This window comes from Stigmatopora argus, chromosome 24 (assembly GCF_051989625.1).
Source record: "Stigmatopora argus isolate UIUO_Sarg chromosome 24, RoL_Sarg_1.0, whole genome shotgun sequence".
NCBI classification, from domain to species: Eukaryota; Metazoa; Chordata; class Actinopteri; order Syngnathiformes; family Syngnathidae; genus Stigmatopora; species Stigmatopora argus.
In genome coordinates this window covers 999591-1017667 of record NC_135410.1, presented here as the reverse complement: position 1 = coordinate 1017667, position 18077 = coordinate 999591, and the positions used below count along the sequence as shown (strand labels likewise).

The window sequence follows — 18077 nt, the reverse complement described above, 5'->3', positions numbered from 1 at the left end:
AAATGGTCTGTTAGCTTCCTTTCATTGCTTTCCCCCCTGGTTGCACTGCTTCCAGATGTGTGTTTTCATATTGAAGCATTTAACCAATCACATTTCAGTCATTATTTGTTGCCAGATCAGATCTGCCTCAAAGCCTGCACAATCAGTTCTTGCGGCTCTGCTGCATTAAACTAGACTGTTGCTTTTAACCAATCAGATTTCGAGTTGGCAACCCCACAATGATTTTTCATAGGCGTTAGCATTTTGCTGGCTGGCACATGTCATTGCTTTCACAAACTATGATTGGCTAGTAGGCGGGCCAAAGCAGTACCGAGGCAGCCGAGATCGTAAACTCCACCCACTATGGCCGACAGAAGCAAAAACAAATAGATTCTGTTTGCTCACAAAGCTATTTTCTAGACGGACTTTTTCAGGAAAAAAATGGACATCATTAAGAAAGGGCGGTCAACTCCGAAGCTAGCAAGCCTGTTACTGCCGGCGAAAATGGTGTGGGGCACTTTCAGCGCGCTAACTTAGCTCCACAAGCAAATAGTATATTGTTGTGTTGATTTAATGCCATTTTCAAAATGGACTATGCCGGAAATATGACAGGACAGGCTCGACTTTCATCATTAGCTTCGATGGCGATAGGAAAGAAGGAAGGAAGAAAGGAGGATGGATATTGTGTAAAAAGGATTTTTGGTGAGTAAAATTACAAATATGGCTATATTCCTAAATAATATTTCAATTGTGGGCCAAGTTCTGATATCTGAAAAGCTCCAGTGTTTGTATTTAAGCTCCAGTGTTTGTATTTAATCACAAAATGCTGCTAGGAAATAGATTTTACACCAGTTTAATTTTTGGCGTTTCACCATTGACGTTCATCGCTGTCTTTTCCCGGGAAAATCACCCCCAGGCCTGGTTTTAATGTGTGAAAAGCTCCAGTATTTGTATTTAATCATGAAATGCTGCTAGGAAGTGGATTTTACACCATTTTTTGCATTGATTTATTGATTATTTTTTATGTGTCACAGCTGTAGCTGCAGTAGAGGTTTTATAGCCATAAAATAGTTTTTGAGGGTTGGATTGATTCGTTGAAGGCGCTACGAGAAACTGCATGGACCGCCACTGGATTTAACCAATTGTGAAAAATGATCAGAGATCAATTGGTGAAGAAATATTTAAGCCAGATGCACAGATCAGCAAAGTGGGCAAAATTCCTCCTCACCCACAGTTTTCATGATGATAGATGAAACATGATAGACAATAGACATTTTATAAATGGTTTGAAAACATGTAGCGTTTTAGACGTTTGATAAATGTTTTAAAAACAACGTTAGCACTGGAAGTTTACAGCTGTGAGTCACAACAGTGTCTGCTTGTCTAAAAGACAAGCTGAAGCCTGTGCTGGCAGGCCTTTTACGTCACCTGCGTCACACCTTACTATTGATGTCATACCGCTCCTTTTAGGTTAAAGGCAAGCAGGGGAACAATCTGTGATTTATTTTTAAGGGAGAAAGACTGACAATTGCAACTTCTCAGAGATGCTATAATGGCGAGCTATTTTTTTACCAAAATTCCTCTCTACAGGATAAAGGATATAATAAAACATGTGAAAAAACCCACAAGGTAAGGCAGTAAATGTAGTTATTGGGATTGATTGATAAATCATTAAATAAAAACACATTGAGAGTGAATTCTCTTGATCCCTGGGTAACATATGTTTAAATACAATCTTTTTATAGGCATTATCTTTAGTTTAACCAGTCAATTACTGTGCCTATAAGGACTCTTGTAGAAAATGTGTATTTTGCTGTATATATGTCGAAGATGTGAGTACATCAACATGTTTATATATTTTTCATCGTAGCTCACTGGTTGACTACAAACCCAGACCAACCCTAAAAGATGTGCTTCAGAATAAAGGTGAAGTGAAGCCGAAGAACTCGACATGAAATGGCACCTATTTGAATGTAATTATTGTTGAAATGTTTTTCAATGAGAAATGTTTCTTTCTTTTGGTACAGTGTATTTAGCGGCCTTTCACTCCTACCTGCAATCTGAGTTTAGTGAGGAAAACATTGAGTTCTGGCTCGCATGTCAGAACTTCAGGGCCACTTCCTCACAAGATAAACTCCAGTTGAAAGCCAAGGATATCTACAATGAGTTCATTCAGCCTACAGCCAATAAAGAGGTCAGTTTAAAATGTGCATTCTGTTAACAGTAATTTATATAGGCCTACATGTCCTTGCTAAATGATGGTGAAAAGGTAAAATATTAGTGGGCCTTCTAAAGTACTGTTTCCATGTCTATGTTACGTCTAGGTAATAATATAGGCTGGGGTTCTGCCATAATGTGAATATTGCTGAATTTGCCACTCATTGAATTTCATTTAATCTGATTTTAGTGCTACATTTTTACCACTGACTCAAGAGTGCCTCATTTTCAGATAAACACATGGCCAGGAGGCAATTATACATACCTGAAAGCAACACCTATAATGTTATCATTGATTATTGCTGATTATCATTATACTGACGATCAGTTTGGCCAATGTTATCGAGTGATTGCCACGAATAAAGTATCTTATGTGCTGTATATGTCTCCTCTGCAGATCAATGTAGACCACTGCATTAGAAAGGAGATCAGAAAATCCTTGCATAAACCAGGACTAACATGCTTCGACGAAGCACAGAAACACATTTACCGGCTAATGGAAAGAGACTCTTGTCCAAGATTTCTGCACTCTGAAGCGTTTCTAAGAATCAAGCAGACATCAAAGACTCTGTGGTACATTTAGAAACAGACAAAATAAATTGAGATTGGATGGATTTTTTTTTTTGTAAGAGAGAACACTGATTCATACATTAATGGTTTTAGTTATGTTTTTTTTTTACTTTTTCATAAGGAAGTGCAATGCAAATACTAAATGGCATCATGATAATAAAGCAAGAAACCAGATGTGAATTATAACTCAAGGCAACCTGAAAGTGAATGAATGTATTCTGTATGTGAATAAATGTGTCCTGTATATGAATAAAATGGTGTTTCACTGCATACAAGTATTTTTTTGTGTTGGCTTCAGGACAAGAGATAGCGATGGGTTCCCGCTTCTAGTTCGAAGTGCTCCTCTTCTGTAATTGGTGCAAGCGCTCAACACTAAGCTGTGCCGGAAGGTCGAGGGCCATATTCCATTTTCTCACCACCTGCACCTCTTTCAATGAACCACATACATTAATACTTCTTTGGGACAATCGACAGCAGGGAAGAGGCTGCAGACTTGTTACATTGCATGGCTCACCCCTATGGTTCTGGATTCATGATTGCCAATCTGGAACATGGAAACCGTAATAACAAATACATTACATGCGTGCCTTATGGGGCCAAGCCTCCTCCATGTCTGGGTGGATGATTGTGGGATGTGGGGGTGCTCCACTCCCTTGATCCAGAATGAATCTCTTTCACCTTTTTCCTTTCTGTCCTAGCATCCTGGCTTGATATTGTCGACATCTGTCTCGAAGTAATGGGAAATAAGCTGTTGCTTTCCCGGTCGGCACTGTTACCCCAGGGGTCCGCTGGGTGAGAGGGGGTGGTGGGTTGACAACTGGTGTCTCGGTGGGACTGGGCGATTGCTTTGGGTTATTCATGAGAAGGCAAGATGAATACTGCCCAGGGCTTCTAAAAAAGGCTACAACTGCATTGAAGGACCTGCAATGGTTTCTGGCTAATAATGCCTCTTCAATACATGCGACAACATTTTCTCCCAAACAAGCCATTTTGCAAAAAAAACCACCCCTAATTTGAAAAATAATATTTGTATGTTTTGGTGCAGTTTTTCTTCCATTCGAACAGTGTTTCCCAACCACGGTGCCACACATGAGCGATGGTCAGGTGTGCAACGGGAAATTCATAAATGTCAAAAAAAGTCATAAATTTCAATATCAACTTTTGGTGACATTAGGCCAGTGTGAGAAATTTGATTTTGGAATAATTTGGGTTTTTTATTTGATTCCTGGTGATTAAACTTGATGAGAACTGCTTCATATTGTTAATTTAGGTACATAGTTTTACATTAGAAGATTGTCAGCTCATACTTTGCCTTAACATTTTTTTTCAATGCAAAATTCCCAGTTAAGAGACTGTACTCATCTGTGCAACCACATTATTTCATGTTGGGGTAATCATCAGCAGGTTGGGAGTATATTGGGAGTATATTTTTCTTTTAATTACTCCAAACAAAATGTTGATTGGATAAATTACCTGCATTACAATGTCAAAAAACTTGGAAATTATACTGAACAGGGATTTGTGGCGATAAAGGAACAACTGGCAGCCACTAGTCTGATGGCGTTCCAGGATCGTGCAGCGGTTGAAATGCTTCTTGAAGGAGCAGGGGGCGTATGCAACGTTTGAAAATGTTGCACTCAACAACACGCCCCCCACTGGGTCCCACACCAGGGCCAACGATGGCCTGCAGACCCTAAACCGCAAGATGAAAAAGCATCCTGGAGTAGAATAATGTCCGCTGACAGATTTGTGGCCTCACTAATAATGATTTGGCCTAATTTGTGGTAGCCCTTTTTGCTACGATTTTGACATTATGTGGGTGTTGTATTATTCCCTGCTTAAGATCTTTGATGAGCCGACTTATAACCACTGCGATTGCCCCTACAAATTCTAAATTGCATGAATTGTATCCTCTGTTGATGAGACATACTGAGGGAAGCAGTGAATTTCAAGAGCATGGTAGTTCCGAGGATGAAAAATGATGGCGAAAATGATTTTGTTTTCTGCTTTCAGACCTGCCGAACGAGTAGGGCCTAAGCGGGTAAAATTAAAACAGCCAACGGAGATATCCCTCTCTTCTTGGATTTGCCATAAAATAAATAACGAACATATAATAAAAAAGGGGGGAATGTTGGGTTAATTCTGGGATGTTACTATATGTTCATTTGGAATTAATGGAATAAAGCTGAAAGGAAGTTTTATTAAGGGGATCATGTGCAAATTTATAATATAGGGGGGAATGTTGGGGTAATCATTATTATAAATGTGTTTGCAATGAATATAAAGCCTTATAATATACATGCTTACTATATTAATCAATATATTTGCTTATTAGGAATAGTAATGCTCATCCTAAATGTGTAACTATATTAAACAATATAGTTATATGTGTTGATCGCTTTCAACGAAGACAAACGCTTACGCCAAGGTCGCTCTCCAGGACAGCTGGGTCCAGCGAGAGATACAAGTTCGAAAGGACATAAAACAATCCACTGAGTTCTTGCTCCGAGGACTGATTACTGGAAGATACGCCTCAACCTCTTCCCCAGATGCGAGTTCGCAATGAAGATCGGTGAAGGACGCTTAAATTGTTGTTGGGTCAGCGGATGGCTATCAAGCATATTGTTTTAATTTATGACGCTAGTTTGACGCTAGGTTTGCTTGATTATAGAATTGTTTTGTTTCTTGCTTACGCAATTGGATCGAGTCGATAACCTTGTAATTGTTTTGATTTGAAGCCTTAAATGGGCAGGACATAATGCCGCTCTTTAGAATAATCTTGATCGGCGGAGCGGCGGGATGTATTCTCTTCTTGCAAGAATTAAATGTGATGTGACTACAGATGCCTTTTTTATTGAAAGCTGAATTGGAAAAACCTAAGGATAAACCTACAATTGGATGAACCTAACATTTCACTTGTTTATTTTTTCTTCACCTCTCTTGGCAGGGTATATTTTCCCCGGGGGGAGAGTTGTATGGGTTATGGCACACTAACAAAGGTAACATAATGTGTTAAATTGATCACCTATTTTATGCCTGCCATAAAATTAAATTTGCATTGGGTGTATACTTTTTATATCCATGTAGCAAGACATATGAGGTTTTGAAGTAATGGTTTATATTTATCCTCCTGACTGACTAAATCAAAGCGTATTGATGGGCATTAGTCAGAAGAGAAGAGTTTCCACAACTCACAAGGCAAAGATGTTATGTTTTAGTCACATGTCTAAATTCAGATTTATATCCCCTAATTAGAAGTAGAGATTACTTTGCATACCAGTATTAGGGTTTACCAAACTGGAAAAAGGTAACCCTGCAATAACCCTTGATCCCTCTCTGCACTTTAAACGGCTTTATTCATGGAAATTGTGCCTTAAAAAGGAGCAGTGAGGCAGCTTATAATAACTGAAGGGCTTAAACGACAGCAGTGTAGTCATCAGACAACCTGATTCGGAACAGATCAGCCTGAGTGTGCTGCCTTGTTAAGGGAATAATCTCATCACCTTCTGATGGGAGAATATGTCAAGTGCTTGGCATGGCAAAAATTGTGCATTTCATGGGTGTGGATTGCACAATTACAAACGATATTTTACGTTGCAATGTCATGCTTGTAAACAATGAATGCTCATTCATTTATTCTTTTCATCTTGTGAAAACATTTTATTTTTACAGCTGAATCTTTGTTTTAAAAATGTTTGCCTTAACAATACTGGTCAGCAGCTTGGCGGTTGAGCGGTTAGTGCATTGGCCTCGCAGTTCTGGAGTTGAGGGTTCGATCCCAGGTGGCCCTTAATTGTGTGGATTTACCATGTTCTTCCTGGGCTTGCGTGGGTTTTCTCGGGGTACTCCGGTTTCCTCCGACATTCAAAAAACATGAAGAGTAGGTTGGCTTATCACTCTAAATTGCTCCTAAGTATGAACGTGAATGTGAATGGTCTGTCTCCTTGTGCCCTGTGATTGGCTGGCAACCAATTCAGAGTGTCCCCCGCCTGTGGGATAGGCTCCAGCTTCCCCCGCAAACCATTTAAGAATAAGCAGTTCAGAGAATGAATGAACACACGAATGGCTTTCAATCAAATTAATTGGACACTGAATCTTGGGCAGTAAAAGTTATTCTGCTTGACTTGAGTTATATTAATTCATTTTCTGAACTGCTTATCCTCACAGTGGTCACGGGGGTTGCTGGAGCCTGTCCCAACTGACTTTGGGCACCAGGCGGGGGACACCCTCAATCGGTGGCCAGCCAATCCATTGCAGGGCACGAGGAGACGGACAACCATTCACACTCACACTGGTAGGGGCAATTTCGAGTCTTCAACCAGCCTACCATGCATGTTTTTGGAATTTGGGATGAAACCAGAATACCCAGAGAAAACCCATACAAACCCAGGGAGAACATGCAAACTCCACACAGGAGGACCAACCTGGGATCGACCCAGGACCCCAGAACTGTGAGGCCGATGCGCTAACCATTCATCCGCCGGGCCGTCCCGAGGTAAAATATAATCAGGTAAAAGCGAATAATAAGGAAGAGAGGTCCTAAAAATAATCTAAATAAACACAATGGCAACCAGTTTAGGGTGTACTACAGGATGAGTAGAGGTCATGATGATAATTCTGCCCATCAACATGCAGAATGGCACAATTCAATTAATGTATTTTAAGATAACTTAAAGGAAAATAATTGGCTTTTGGCTTTTCATTAGCCCATTGGTGGTTGCGCCAGCAAAATACTTTAAATACTAAAAAATGTATACCGTATTTTCTCGCACATAGGCCAAATCCCTCAAAATTACCTTAAAATCATTGAATTTTACAATTTCTCACGTATAAGCCGCCCCCTGATTGACAATTTTCACCTGCATATTCATGGTTTTAACCGGGAGTACAAATTTTTACTTTGAAGGGAAAATCTTAAGAAAAATCATTGCACGTGGTATTTCTGACATACTGTATGAATGAAAAGCACATCATTACGGTCAATATCATAAGGAAATTACTCATTCATCCAGTAATGGCTGTTGCCTTACTGCAAAACAGAAAATAACCAACAAATAGTAAATGTTAATTTGCGACATCTACTGGTGAAAAAGAGTATAGCAAGTAAGTCTTGTGCGCTTATAAGCCTCACTTTTGATTCAGTCATCATTTTATTGAGTTACAAATACAGCTTACCGTATTTTCACGACTATAAGGCGCACATAAAAGTCTAAAATTTTCTCCAAAATAGACAGGGCGCCTTATAATCCAGTGCGCTTTATATATGGACCAATACTAAAATTGTTATCACGATAAAATCAAATAAATCAGTCGATAGGACAACTACGCCAAGCAGCCCCCGACTCTACTATTTCCCGTAGATAAAGTACTGTGCAGTGACTGCTGGGATATCGAGTTCTTAATACACCCAGTTCTTTAATACACCCAGTATGACGTCGCGCGAGCACACTAATTTGGTGCTCGACGTCATTTCGGCTATATTTACAAAAGAAATGTTGGCGTCAACAGAGCATTCAAAGCTAGACTATGAACTATATATATATAGACAACTACGCCAAGCAGCCCCAGACTCTACTATTTCCCGTAGATAAAGTACTGCGCAGTGACTGCTGGGATATCGAGTTCTTAATACACCCAATTCTTCAGTACACCCAGTTCTTCAATACACCCAGTATGATCATTTCGGCTGTATTTACAAAAGAAATCCTGCCGCTAGATGTTGGCGTCAACGGAGCATTCAAAGGTAGACTGTGAACTATATATTATATATATATATATATATATATATATATATATATATATATATATATATATATATATATATATATATATATATATATATATATATATATATATATATATATATATATATATATATATATATATATATTAACTCGGAGCTTGCCATCATTCCCGGAGGCTTGAGAACTACAAACGCTGGGCCCGGCGTTTTGGAAGGCTCAGTTGGGCAGTTGTTTAATTCGGACACAGAAAATGAGGACTTTGATGGATTTGTGCGTGATGATGACGTGAGTAAGTTGTAAAATGTCTAAATAAAGTACAACCAAACTCAGTTTTGCTTCCGTTGCCTTTTTAAAAACGTGTTTTTAGCGTGTGGGTGTAGCGTGCAAGAACTATATTTCCCAGCAGTCTGCGCACCGGACCCCGGAAATAGGCTGCTTCCGGTAGCCAGCGCTATTGCGTTTCGATGTTCATCCATATATAATATATATACGCCTCAAAAAACGGTGCGTGCTCTGTGTTTAAAATACAGAAATAGCACTTGTTACTGACACTGTGGCTAAAAATACGATGCGCCGAATAGTCGTGAAAATACGGTATATGTGAGAAAATACGGTATACATATATTAATTCAAAATTAAATGCTGATTCTTGTGTTGGTGACATAGACACGTTTATGGAGTCAAATGTGGTCTCCAAGTGGCCGTTTCACAGTCTGTTTATTATTTTGTTTAATTGTATAATTTTATAATTAGTTTATATAATATAAATACATAATAGTTTATAATTTTAGCCATATTTCCACAGCCCATATTTCCATGGAGAACTTCACATTATATGCTCTTGAGCTCTGACTATACTTGCTCGTCTAAAGAATGCATTAACTTTCCATTTTGCAAACCAGTTCCTTCTTTGATGCTGATCGGCAAGCAGTCTTTTTAAAGATTTCGATCAGAAGAGCCTGATTCCATTCTGAAGCAAAAGAGTTGTTAGCCTTCCTCTTTCCGAGATTCATGCGTGCACATACTTACAAAACGTGTTCTAAACTGGCTGCCATTTGATCTTGGCAGATGAAATAACGAGCCTGACTGTTCAAAGTTAGGTAAACTAACCCTTCATTCTACTTTAACTGTACACTGTGTAAAGGGAAACACCCAGTGATTGTGACGGTGCACCTAGTGATGATATTGCTAATATAATATGCTATTTGAGTAATTGTAAATACATAATTAAATCTTACATGTTTTGCTTGCTTTCCACAAATCCTGTGATTCTCATTGAGAGAGAGAGAGAGAGAGAGAGAGAGAGAGAGAGAGGAAGACAGAGAGACAGAGAGAGAGATATATTTCTAGATAAATATGACTACTGATGACCACAAAGTTGACATCTAGGGTACATTGGAGGTGTTGAGGTTGTTCCTGATAAATAGCAAAGGTCTCGCATCTCCCACATGAAATCTCACAATATTCTTCACGCACAATCTGTCTGTTTTCTCACTTTCTGGAGTTACCTTGGCAACGAAAAGCAAGTGAGTTCTTTGACTTGTGCAATATAATCAACATTGCACGTGTATGGTACGTTTGAGGAAATACCAATTTTTATTTACAAAACTCTCTATTAAGCATAACAATAGAAAATCCTTTTATATTCAAGAGACAAACAAATTGCTGCTGCACATGCGAGACAACATTGAGTTTGGAGTGTTTGATATGTGTTCTTAACGCCTGAGTTCCTATAACCGTGTTTGGGCAAAAGAAGGAGACCTACATGAGTGTATTTGAGCAGAGGGCCAGACTTGGGGGCAGGGGCAACGTCAGCTCGCCTCAACAAAAGGATGGATTTCACAGATTTCTTTCCACTTTATGCTGTTGAGTCTTAACCACTTTTTGATGTCATTACTTTTGAGTTTATTTTATTATTAGATGAACTGTACTTTAAAGTCCCATAATCCAGATAGCGCTATAATGTAATAAATCCATATTTAACCCATATTTAAATCAAATCACACCCTACTTTAAATTATGCTGTCCTATTACTGCTCATTTGAAGATTTGTAAAGAATACAACAACATTTTTAAGAAAAGTAAAATATTATTCAATAATAATAATTATTGTAATTTATACTACATTATAATACTGGCGGACGAGTGGTTACCGCGTGGGATAAGTGATTAGCGTGTCGCATGAGTGGTTAGCGCGTCGGCCTCAGAATTGGGGTCGTGGGTTCGATCCCAGGTCAGTTGTTCTGTGTGGAATTAGCATGTTCTCCCTGGGTTTGCATGGGTTTCCTCCCACATCCCCAAAACATGCACGGTAGGCTAGTAGAAGACTCTTAATTGCCCCTTGGTATCAGTGTGGATGTGAATGGTTGTCCGTCTCCTTGTGCCCTGCGATTGGCTGGCCACTGATTCAGGGTGTCCCTCGGCTGGTGCCCGTAGTTAACTCTTCGCCAATCATCCTAAAGCCCGGGTGTTAGACGAACAAAATTGCGATCATAATGCGGTCTAAAACTGTGCTACGTGTGTGTGTGTGTCTAGTATGTGTTATCATTTGTCTTCAACCTACACAAGTGACTAAAGATGTAAATTAGCCCTCGGCTACAATCTTACATATTTACATATATATGTTCATTAACATGAATATAAATGTGTTCATTAATATGTTCAGTACCTTATTAAATAAATCAAATCAAATCTGTATCTCTCTGTGACTTACGGCTGACTGGCGACCAGTCTAGGGTGTAGTAAGCCTTTTGCCCAAAGTCAGCTGGGATAAGCTTCAGCAACCCCCGCTACCCTTGAGGTACAGAAGATAAATGATGAATGAATGGATTACCATAGTTAGAGTGGTTCGCGCATCAGCCTCGCAATTCTGAGATCAAGAGTTCAATCCCTGTGTGGAGTTTCCGTGTTCTCTACAGGCCAGCGTGGGTTTTCTCCAGGTACTCCGAGGCTCCTCCCACACCCATAAAACATGCATGGTAGGCTTGCTGAACACTTTAAATTAGCTCTAGGCATGAGCATGACCGTGAATGGCCATCCGTCTCCTTGTGCCCTGCAATTGACTGGCAACCAAATCATGGTGTCCCCTGCCTCTTGCCCATAGTTGGCTAGGATAGGCTCCAGCACCCCTAGGTATGTATAATGAACGAAGGGACAGTGCATGGGGTGAGGGTTCCAAGCAATTTAGCAGCACTTAGAAATCCGAACTGCTGGCAGAACCTCATAACGCCTGCGTTTTGGTCTGATACATTTACTTCATCATCAACACTTGCAAGAGCCTTCCTCTAAAACACAAAATGTTGCACCTCTTCCTCCTATAGTGACTGGCTAACTGTCATCTAACTGCCACATGGTCCAAGTCACAACTTTACAACTTCCTATTAGGGAGATTTATTTTTAGTTGAATAGTAAAATATAGTAAAATTATAGTATAGTAAAATTGTACTACTAAACTTTTTAAACGTGCTAAAAGTTCTGGCAAAAAGAAATATAAAAGGAGCCATTTTCCCTCTAAGGCCAAAATGACAACCAAGAGATAGCATGTGAAGGTCACAATTTGCCTATCACAGTGACCGTTTGTGTCATTTGCATTTGTTCTGCTGACTAAAAATAATGTCAACATACTAGCACACATTTACCTACATAAATGCTGTCTGCTTGGTGTGTCGGGAGAGGAAAATTTAGAAATAAAAAAAAAAACCGCACATACTCTACAAGGGAGCGAAATATCAAGAGGAAGGAAAATAGTACAGTGTGAGTTTGTTTCCACCACTGAGATGGGAGGAGAGGAGAAACAGAAAGAGGAGGAAGGGGTGCTTCCTCTCCAGTCTGGGCTGAGTTGGTGATGTATCCCAGCAGCCCCTCTATAGCAACAGAAGACCTTGGTATAAAAAGCAGCGAGTTCAGGGAACCCTCCAAAGTTCCTGCAACATGACAAGGACCAAGAGCCTCAGTGTGTAGACTTAACAAAACCATGCCAAGCCTTTTTGCCACACAGCACTTCATCATGGACAGAGATGACAAGAAGCGAAACAAAAGCATGTGAGTGAAACAGCTATTTTAGACAGGTATTTGCAAGTAAGATGTGTTAGAATATATTTTAAGTGATTTACATTTTCAAGGCTGGCTTCAAAGAGTCGGAATACATGCATTGGCAAGTTAAGACTATATAATTTCTTAAAGTCAATCTTCTTTCTTATTCTTTACTGGGCTGCATGCTTGTAATAACATGCCCAACATTCTTGGGAAGATTCATTTGAAATTCATTTCACTAGAGTAAACCCAGGGATAAAATTATGTTTTTTTATATATATATCTGCCCAGTGGAAAGAACTTCATGTGCAGGCTCCAATGCATGTTCTCACAATCATCAAGTGCTGAGAGGTAAGGAGAATTATTGAGTGTTTTGCATAGATTTCAGTTTTAAAATAGCTGGCCTGCTCCTTTCATTTCCATCTATGGCAGTATGAAAGCATTCAAACGGACTACACACAATGTTTGCTTTGGCACAATCCACTCACCAACATCTCCCATCACTCACATGTCTTGAGCCCTGATTTTTGATTAGCACCTAAATTTGTCCTTGTTCTTGTCAGCTGATACTTTCAAACTAATATTATTTTAAATTATGTACAATGCGATTAGTTAATGCAGGTTTAATAGAATTGGTGTTCTCACTCAGCAGGCTAACTTTAGAAGATACCCAACAATGGTCACAGTCTCTGGAAAGGCTTCTGGATTCAAAATGTGAGTTGGCAAAAACGTTTTGACACATACTTATCTTTTAAATGAACCAACATGAAGGGAAATGTCCTTTTTATCTGATGATTTTTTGTACCCCCTTCCCACCAGATGGATTAGCTGCATTTCGCAACTTTCTGAAATCTGAATACAGTGATGAGAATATTGAGTTTTGGCTAACTTGTGAGGACTACAAGAAGATCAAGTCTTCATTCCGAATGGCGTCAAAAGCCAAGAAAATCTATGAACAATTTATCAAAGCTGAATCCCCTAAAGAGGTACATTTAAATGAAGAACAAATTAAAATGCCACAAACAAAACCTTTATACTTGTTTTTCAAAATACATACTACGGACTTGTGTAAGAAAAGGTCAAACGGTCAACTTGCACGTCTACAAACAGATCCTTCGGAGTTTGGTATCTTAAATGTAAACAAAGAGGAAAGCATTACGACTGGTCAACCATTTCACCTTGACCATCCAGTCAGTTCCTGGCTGAGATCATCGCTGTCCTGGAGTAACCAAACAAAAATGATTCTTAAAGAGTACAGGAAAAAGATATACTCCAGGGTGATTACTTTTCAATGAAAATAATTGTCTTTTGGATCTAAAAGATTATTCTACCAATATTAGAACCTTTCTACAATTCTTACACATATCGATACTCTACATGCATATACTGTACATATACTTACATGTAAAGAACTGAGCCTTACACGATGATCCTTTACCCAATCATAAAACTTAAAGGTTTCATGAAAACATTTTTACCTGTATCATCTTCCAAATAAGTTATTTTTATTTGTTTCTTTATGTTCGTTTGTTAGTTGTTTTGTTACCATCAAATGTCCCAGCAATTTGGTCCACTCTGTTCCGTTTTTTTTCAAGGGGCAGGGGCATTTTGCATTAACCAATTGAGAACTAGGTGAATGAAAACATATTAAACAATTGCGTTCATCATTTGAACATTCACCAACTTGCCTATATGGTATATTCATTATATACAGGTATAGAGAGAGTTCCCCCAAAAAAGATGTCCATTTTATACAGTAATCCAACTTCAATGAAATTTGAAAATATGTGTGCATACCTGTATATATAAATATGCATTACTGATAGTCATTTATCTGCAGATGTTCCCTTATGCCAGTTTTCTGCCTCATTCCAGATCAACATTGATTATCACACCCGGGAGCAGATCAAAAGAAGCGTCAAGAGTCCCACCATATATTGTTTTGATGATGCACAGAAGATCGTTTATGGGCTGATGGAACGAGACTCATACCCACGGTTTCTACGCTCAGACATTTACAGAACTCTCCTAGAAAATCTTTCCACTAATGCCACAAAAGGATGAAAGCAACAGAACAATGTTGGACATACAACTCATGACTGGAATACTGGGCCCCGTTCAGCAGGAAGGATTGATATTGTTGAAGGGAAGCTGGTTAACAAGCAACGCCTCAAAGACAAAAATGGATGCCTTGGAGTCGTCACGGGACCCACAACTCCAACATGATCTAGTCTTGAAGGATTCCGACAGTAAGCACTGTGCACCTCATGAATGTGAAAGAAAACATCTAAACCAGTGGTTCTTAACCTGGGTTCGACCGAACCCTGGGTTCGGTGAGTCGATCGCAGGGGTTCGGTGGAGCCTCTGCCACGAAGGTCAAGACACATCGACTCATCATGTCTCTTCACGATTCACTGGCTGCAGATGATCACGTGACATTGCTTAGCCAATCAGTGCTGCAAGGAATTTATATATCTTGAATTTGAAAAAAAAAACTATTTTATTTTACACTAAAGTAGGGTTTGGTGACTGTGCATATGACACTGGTGGGTTTCGGTGAAGGCGCATATGAACCTGGTGATGTTTGGTAGCTCCAACAAGGTTAAGAACCACTGCTCTAAACCATCAAACCACCGGTCCTGATGTAAATGGAAATGTAGTGTGAGATTTTGAATGGATCCATATACACACATGTGGACACCTAATGGACTGATCTTACTGCCGTTGTTTGCAAAAGTGTTTTTCTGTGGAGGTAAAGCTAAAATACACAACATAAAAGAATGCCTGGGAAAATTCCTATTGATGCATTCAATTCATTCTCTGTGCATTGAGTCAATTGCAACCAGCCATTTCTGGTCGTTTTTGGAGTACATTACAGATCTTATTTGAGACGTCATCTATTTATGGAAAGACTTATTTATGACAGCATAATTCTCTGTTTTGATATGGAAACACGTGCAACAAGTCCCTGGCACATCCCCAAACATCAATGGAATGTTTTTTTGTACTTTTGAAATGGAAACGATAGTTGTTTAGCTGCAATGCAGAAGCCATTGTCTGATAACAAAGTTAATTAGATGGAAATACCCTCATTAATATTCCATGCAAAAAGAAGACTGATGGAAAGGGACATCGTCCTTAATGGTAGATTAATTGCTTGATTTCAATTTAAAATTAACCTGTTTAATTTGGCTTATATGGGGACACCATCACTTCATGTGGTTATTATAATTGAAATAAACTGTTGAACCTGAACATAGTGTAGCTTTATGAGGAAGTGAAAAACGCTAAGTACCTAATTGGGTAGGTTTTTTTCACAGTCGATGGTTTCAACCTGTCAACCCTTGTTCACAGACAGTGATCTCTTCTGCCTGGAATTTTAAGAACTCTTCTTTGCCTTGCAAAAGAACGAATGGTGTTTGGCAATGTACCTCCAAACTCGGGGCATAAATAACTTTTTTCCCTATCGTAATACCAGTTAGTGCTGTTCTAACTAAACATTTGCATGACTGATGAAGCCTGCTTGCCTGAGAGAAGTCTTTAAAACAGCAAGAAAAGTTAACTTGTAATCAATGCAATTAGTGGTGCATGCAACATCGTAATTAGAGTGCACTGATTGTGTGGGAATTGTAACGTCTACTTCAGTTGTAAAGCTGAATGTTCTCTTGATAAGATGACAGGTAATCCTAAAATATGTGGTAAAAGATCAAAAACATGCAGGATGGTACTGTCAGTGAAACACATTCAAACTCATTCTGTAAAGAGGTAAAGTCTTATTTATAGAAAATGGGAGAGTTGCTTTTTTTGCTGCAGTTCACAAAACCTTTAATGTGTTAATTTTCAGGCTACTGCTTATTTGTTCCAACAGCATTAATGAGTATGTTCATTGAAGTAAAAGATTGTCAAGCAGAAAAAAACTATTGGTCATATCGTTGAAATCAGACCGTATCCTCCAATTGTAAAAAATTGGCTAATTTAAATTTAAATTCCCCATGAGGAAATATTCTTTTTACAAATTAGTGACCGATGTAAAGTGTTGAAAATGACTGTCTCTGTTTGACAATGCAATGTAATTGGCTCAACAAACATGTCGGTTCGATGTTTCCTGAAATGTATCGGTTTTGCAAATGTCTGACATGTAATTCTTAATTTTAGGTAGAACTCTGAAACTTTTATTTATTTCATACTGTTGATCATTTTGCACTTAAATCGACATAGTTTAGGCAAAACTTGGCAATTGTTACATTTCACCATTTATGTGACACTTAAATTCACCTTTGAGTGGAATCTGATCGGATTGTTGCGCTACGATAAATGAGGAAGCAAATTCCGTATAAACATATTGACTATTTGATGACTACTTGTCTTAATAAAAGTTCTTAGTTGCTTCTTGAAGGACAGAATTGTCAAAGCTGCATGAATAGTTTTGTAAAGTACAGGCATTGGAAGTTGCACTGTTGATAATATATTCAAGCATGCATTATAATTATTTAGTGTATAGAGTGAAGATAAGTTAAAAAATGTTATTTATTTTTCATTTGCACAATTAAATGGTTTGTTTCTGTTGTTGAAGTGATTTTTATCCTGCTGATGGTCAGAAATAGATTAAATTAATTAAAATTGGCATTTTGATCTAAGTCCTTCATATTAAACTTTTTGTCTTCTGTTCATTACTACTACGAATGTTTGTTATCTCTAGCAATCACTTGGTTCATATTATGTGGCAGGTAATCATAACTAGCACAAGTAAATAAATGGTAAATCTACAGATTTATCTGTCATATGTTTAAGGGTCAAGTGGTTGGTGTGTTGGCCTCACATTTCCCACCTTCCTCTGTGGTATTTGTATGTTCTTCCCAGGCTTGCCAGGTTTTTCTCCGGGTGCTCCAGTCTTCTCCTACGTCCCCAAAACATGCATGATAGGTTGGTTAAACACTCTAAATTGCCCATAGGTAGGAGTGTGAGCGTGAATTGTTGTCAGTCTCCTTGTGACCTACCGGCACCGGCTGGCCACTAATTCAGCATTCACCTGTCGCCCTAGTTAGCTGGTATAGGCTCCAAGAACCCCAGCGTGACTTGGGAGGTTAAGCAGTACAGAAAATTAAAGAATGTTTAAAGCAAGTTTCTTTCTATGAGTAACAACATGCAGCAGAACAGTTTTTAGCGAAACTTCATAAACCATCTGTATAGTCTCTGTACTGGATCTTGATGCCCAAACTCAGTCTTGATAGTCCTTGTGTGGTTCTCCAAAATTCTTAAATAGTTTCCTCTTCGCAAGATGGTGTTTTCTTTATTTATGGTGCTGCTGTTGGTGTTCATTTGCCTGACTTTCTCACTCAGTGGCGATGTGAGTAAGGAACGACTTGTGGTCTGTCTCAATATATGCCCTAAGACTGACTCTCGGTGGCCAGTTTAAGGTGTAGTTTGCCCTTTGCCCGAAGTCTGTTGGGAAGGGATCCAACACCCTGTGACCTTGACAAGGATAAGTGGTGTTGAAAATGAATAAAATATTTCCTTCCTCTCGATTCTCGGCTT

The 18077-nt window shown here is 38.9% G+C and overlaps 2 protein-coding genes across 3 annotated transcripts; both read left to right on the top strand.

The window, feature by feature from the left end:
- The first annotated feature begins 1241 nt into the window (after positions 1 to 1241).
- On the top strand, positions 1242 to 3041 carry LOC144069355 (regulator of G-protein signaling 21). Its single transcript, XM_077594704.1, has 4 exons — positions 1242 to 1608; positions 1850 to 1905; positions 2007 to 2173; positions 2594 to 3041. The coding sequence occupies exons 1-4, from the start codon at positions 1532 to 1534 to the stop codon at positions 2777 to 2779; spliced, it is 486 nt and encodes a 161-aa protein (XP_077450830.1). The 5' UTR covers positions 1242 to 1531; the 3' UTR covers positions 2780 to 3041.
- Positions 3042 to 9896: 6855 nt separating this feature from the next.
- Positions 9897 to 17413, top strand: LOC144069391 (regulator of G-protein signaling 21-like). Of its 2 annotated transcripts, none has more exons than XM_077594771.1 (5): positions 9897 to 12551; positions 12834 to 12893; positions 13195 to 13256; positions 13362 to 13528; positions 14418 to 17413. In XM_077594771.1, exons 1-5 carry the CDS (start codon positions 12484 to 12486, stop codon positions 14604 to 14606), a joined length of 546 nt encoding a protein of 181 aa, XP_077450897.1. In that variant the 5' UTR covers positions 9897 to 12483; the 3' UTR covers positions 14607 to 17413. The 2 variants fall into 2 exon arrangements, with proteins under 2 accessions (XP_077450897.1, XP_077450896.1); XM_077594770.1 differs by having other exon boundaries at positions 9900 to 12551; positions 13192 to 13256.
- Positions 17414 to 18077: the final 664 nt, after the last annotated feature.

Bases quoted from the DNA above. Each gene is read 5' to 3' on its own strand.
- LOC144069355 (XM_077594704.1), top strand. From the start codon at position 1,532: ATGGCGAGCTATTTTTTTACCAAAATTCCTCTCTACAGGATAAAGGAT. The intron at 1,906-2,006 runs GTGAAGTGAAGC...CTTTTGGTACAG, and splicing joins AGATGTGCTTCAGAATAAAG to TGTATTTAGCGGCCTTTCAC. The intron at 2,174-2,593 runs GTCAGTTTAAAA...TCTCCTCTGCAG, and splicing joins AGCCTACAGCCAATAAAGAG to ATCAATGTAGACCACTGCAT.
- LOC144069391 (XM_077594770.1), top strand. From the start codon at position 12,484: ATGCCAAGCCTTTTTGCCACACAGCACTTCATCATGGACAGAGATGAC. The intron at 12,552-12,833 runs GTGAGTGAAACA...ATATCTGCCCAG, and splicing joins AAGAAGCGAAACAAAAGCAT to TGGAAAGAACTTCATGTGCA. The intron at 13,257-13,361 runs GTGAGTTGGCAA...CCTTCCCACCAG, and splicing joins AAGGCTTCTGGATTCAAAAT to ATGGATTAGCTGCATTTCGC.